This window comes from Kryptolebias marmoratus, linkage group LG22 (genome assembly GCF_001649575.2).
Source record: "Kryptolebias marmoratus isolate JLee-2015 linkage group LG22, ASM164957v2, whole genome shotgun sequence".
NCBI classification, from domain to species: Eukaryota; Metazoa; Chordata; class Actinopteri; order Cyprinodontiformes; family Rivulidae; genus Kryptolebias; species Kryptolebias marmoratus.
This window is the reverse complement of record NC_051451.1, coordinates 29541836-29544320: the sequence shown is the minus strand read 5'-3', so window position 1 is coordinate 29544320 and position 2485 is coordinate 29541836. Positions and strand designations below refer to the sequence as shown.

Here is a 2485-nt window from a genome sequence, read left to right as displayed (position 1 = left end):
CTCCTGTTTGTCCTACAGACCTGAGGTCCACAGTCTCTCCTGTTTGTCCTACAGACCTGAGGTCCACAGTCTCTCCTGTTTGTCCTACAGACCTGACCTGCAGAAACACCTGAGTTCAACAACCTCTGCGTCTCGGTCAGAGATGGGGTAAATCAGAATGGGAACACCTGCAGTGACGCTGAGCTGAAAACTAAAACCATCTACGCTCAAAGCTCACCTGTGGTCATGAGCTCAGAGCAGAAACCAAAGACCCTTAACTCCCTGCAGAGGTTATATCTACAGCTGGTCTGGGAACGCCATCAAGTCCCTCGAATACACGGCGTGGCAGATGGACAAATCTAGAGATCCTACGACGCTGCCCCTGCAACTCAGAGTTGGGTGACCCAGGTAGGTCAGTTGGTCGACTGACAGGAAGGAAAACAGATGAACCATTTGATTCATACTGAAGTAAACTATGCGTCTGTTGTAAATAATGATGTCACTTCCTGTTCAGAGTTGTTTTTAGGACGATCAGTTCACATTTATGGGCCCTGAGGCTCCAATCCCTTCAGAAGCAAACAGAAACAAGAAATAAAGAATAATGTCTCCATACCTGTTCTGGCACAGGTACTCATTTAGAACCTTGTGGAGGAACAGCAGAACTAGAACAAGGAGAAGAGGCTCTGATGAGGATGAAGCCGACAATGATTCCTGGTCTGCAGTAGGTTCGAGTGACGTGAACACTAACCTTCAAACAGCAGCTTTCTAATGCAGCTCTCACCTACAGACATGAAAGATCCAAATTAAAAAAGCCAAGAGGAGGATCTGTCTACTTACTGCAGCTGAACGCTCACCGAGAGGAAAACCCTCTAAGCAGGCAGAGATGGTGTCCACGACGTGAGGACTGTCCTCTGAAGACGAGCTGCTCATACCGTCACTCAGACGGACAAAGAAACAGTTCAGGGTCCGATCCTGCAGCCACTCAGGAACTGAACCCAGCGTACTGAGGAGAACAACAAAGTTTTATTATTGCAGAACACTGAAAACACTCGTGTGTTTTTAATTAACTGTCACACCCACAGAACCACAGGAAAACCCACCGAGTACAATTATTAGCTGTACTTTAAGAGGGCCAGCCTTTGACCAACCAATATGACATCATACAGTCAAATGTGATCACATATTCTTCTGTTTATTTAGTAAAATTATTTAATCTTTATCCCAGAAGCATATTTTTATGTGTTTATTTTTATTAACTTCCTAGAAAAGAAAGCTGAAAGCAGGAAATGTTTGCTATTTGATAAATAAAGTAGGAGGAGCTAGACCAAGCCAGGACCACCCATAGCCCCGCCTCCGACTCCATGGGCCGAACGAGATGAGTCTGTGTGCTAGATAAGGCCTGCGGGCCACCTGTTGATGAGGAGTAGGTAAAAACAGATAAACGTACCTAGAAACGGCTCGCCGCAGGGGGTTCTTGGCTCGCAGCGAGGTGAACACCAGAACCAGGGTGTTCAAACAAGCATCTAAAACAGAACCTGGCTTCTCTTCAGGTAACGTCTCCAACTGGGTCGCTGCCTAACGAGCACAGAGACACCACAGATTCTGACTGTTAGTCTGTTGAAGCTGCAGCATCTACTCCAAACTGTTTGCACCTTTTTAATTAACTGGATCTGCTGAACTGAGTCGGTCAGCTCCAAACAGGACCGCAGGGTCCAGGCAAGCTGCCTGACTCCATCTTCTCCTTCATCTACAGAAAGGCATGCTGGGAAACATCAAAACAAGACGTCACAGGTGACATCACAGCTGGAGCTGGATGTGCAGCTTCAGAGACACATCAGTAGTCCAGGTCTCTTACCGATCAGCTGCTGGAGTTTGTCTTCATCCAGAACCACAGCCTGGACTTTCAACGTCTTCTTCTTCACCACCATGACTCAGCCCTTTGGGTCGGAACACAAACAGAACAGCAGAAAACAGGAAATAAAACTTTCCTTTAAACTCATTTTGGAATCACAAGTCACTTGAATACTGAAATAATCTGTTTTAAGATGGAATTTCTCTCTGCAGAGGTCAGTTTCATCTAATTTTATTACAGTTTAGTCATAAATTACTCCAAGACTGTCCTCCTCTTCTTGTCCTCTGAGCTGCGTCCATCTCCCAGAACCCTCTGCAGATCCTCCTTTACTACATCCATCCACCTTGTCTGCGTTCTTCCTCTGCTCCTTCTCCCTGGTAGAGACATATTCAACTTCCTTTGTCCGACATGTTCACTGTCCCTCCACTGGACGTCCAATCATCTCAGCCTTGCCTCAAAACTTTGGCTTCAAACCTGATCTGTCCCTCTGATGGACACCTGCCCATTTTGGTCTTCATTCATCTTCATTTCTGTCACCTCCAGCTCTTCCTCCAGTCCGTTTGTTAGAGACACCGTCTCCAAACTGTCCATCACAGCAGGTCTCATTAGAATCCTGGAAACCGATCCTGGGCTGACCTCAGGTCGAGCCCGGGC

At 46.7% G+C, this 2485-nt stretch overlaps 1 protein-coding gene and 1 long non-coding RNA gene across 4 annotated transcripts in view; both read right to left on the bottom strand.

Annotated features, from left to right (window-relative positions):
• LOC119616671 overlaps window positions 1-583 on the bottom strand; it is a 1852-nt gene extending 1269 nt beyond the window's left edge. The window contains exon 1 of the long non-coding RNA XR_005232639.1: window positions 21-583. This is a non-coding gene — a long non-coding RNA (uncharacterized LOC119616671). The remainder of the gene's footprint in view (window positions 1-20) is intronic.
• Window positions 1-2485, bottom strand: part of thada (THADA armadillo repeat containing) — a 52128-nt gene that overhangs the window by 48300 nt on the left and 1343 nt on the right. For all 3 annotated transcript variants that reach the window (XR_005232638.1, XM_025002640.2, XM_017440556.3), the window contains exons 2-7: window positions 1835-1916; window positions 1632-1741; window positions 1427-1554; window positions 834-982; window positions 728-760; window positions 593-641 (exon numbers count right to left, since the gene is read on the bottom strand). Coding sequence is in view for 2 of the 3 variants with exons in the window: in XM_025002640.2 (XP_024858408.1) it covers window positions 593-641; window positions 728-760; window positions 834-982; window positions 1427-1554; window positions 1632-1741; window positions 1835-1907 (542 nt within the window). In the remaining variant the exon portion in view is untranslated. The remainder of the gene's footprint in view (window positions 1-592; window positions 642-727; window positions 761-833; window positions 983-1426; window positions 1555-1631; window positions 1742-1834; window positions 1917-2485) is intronic.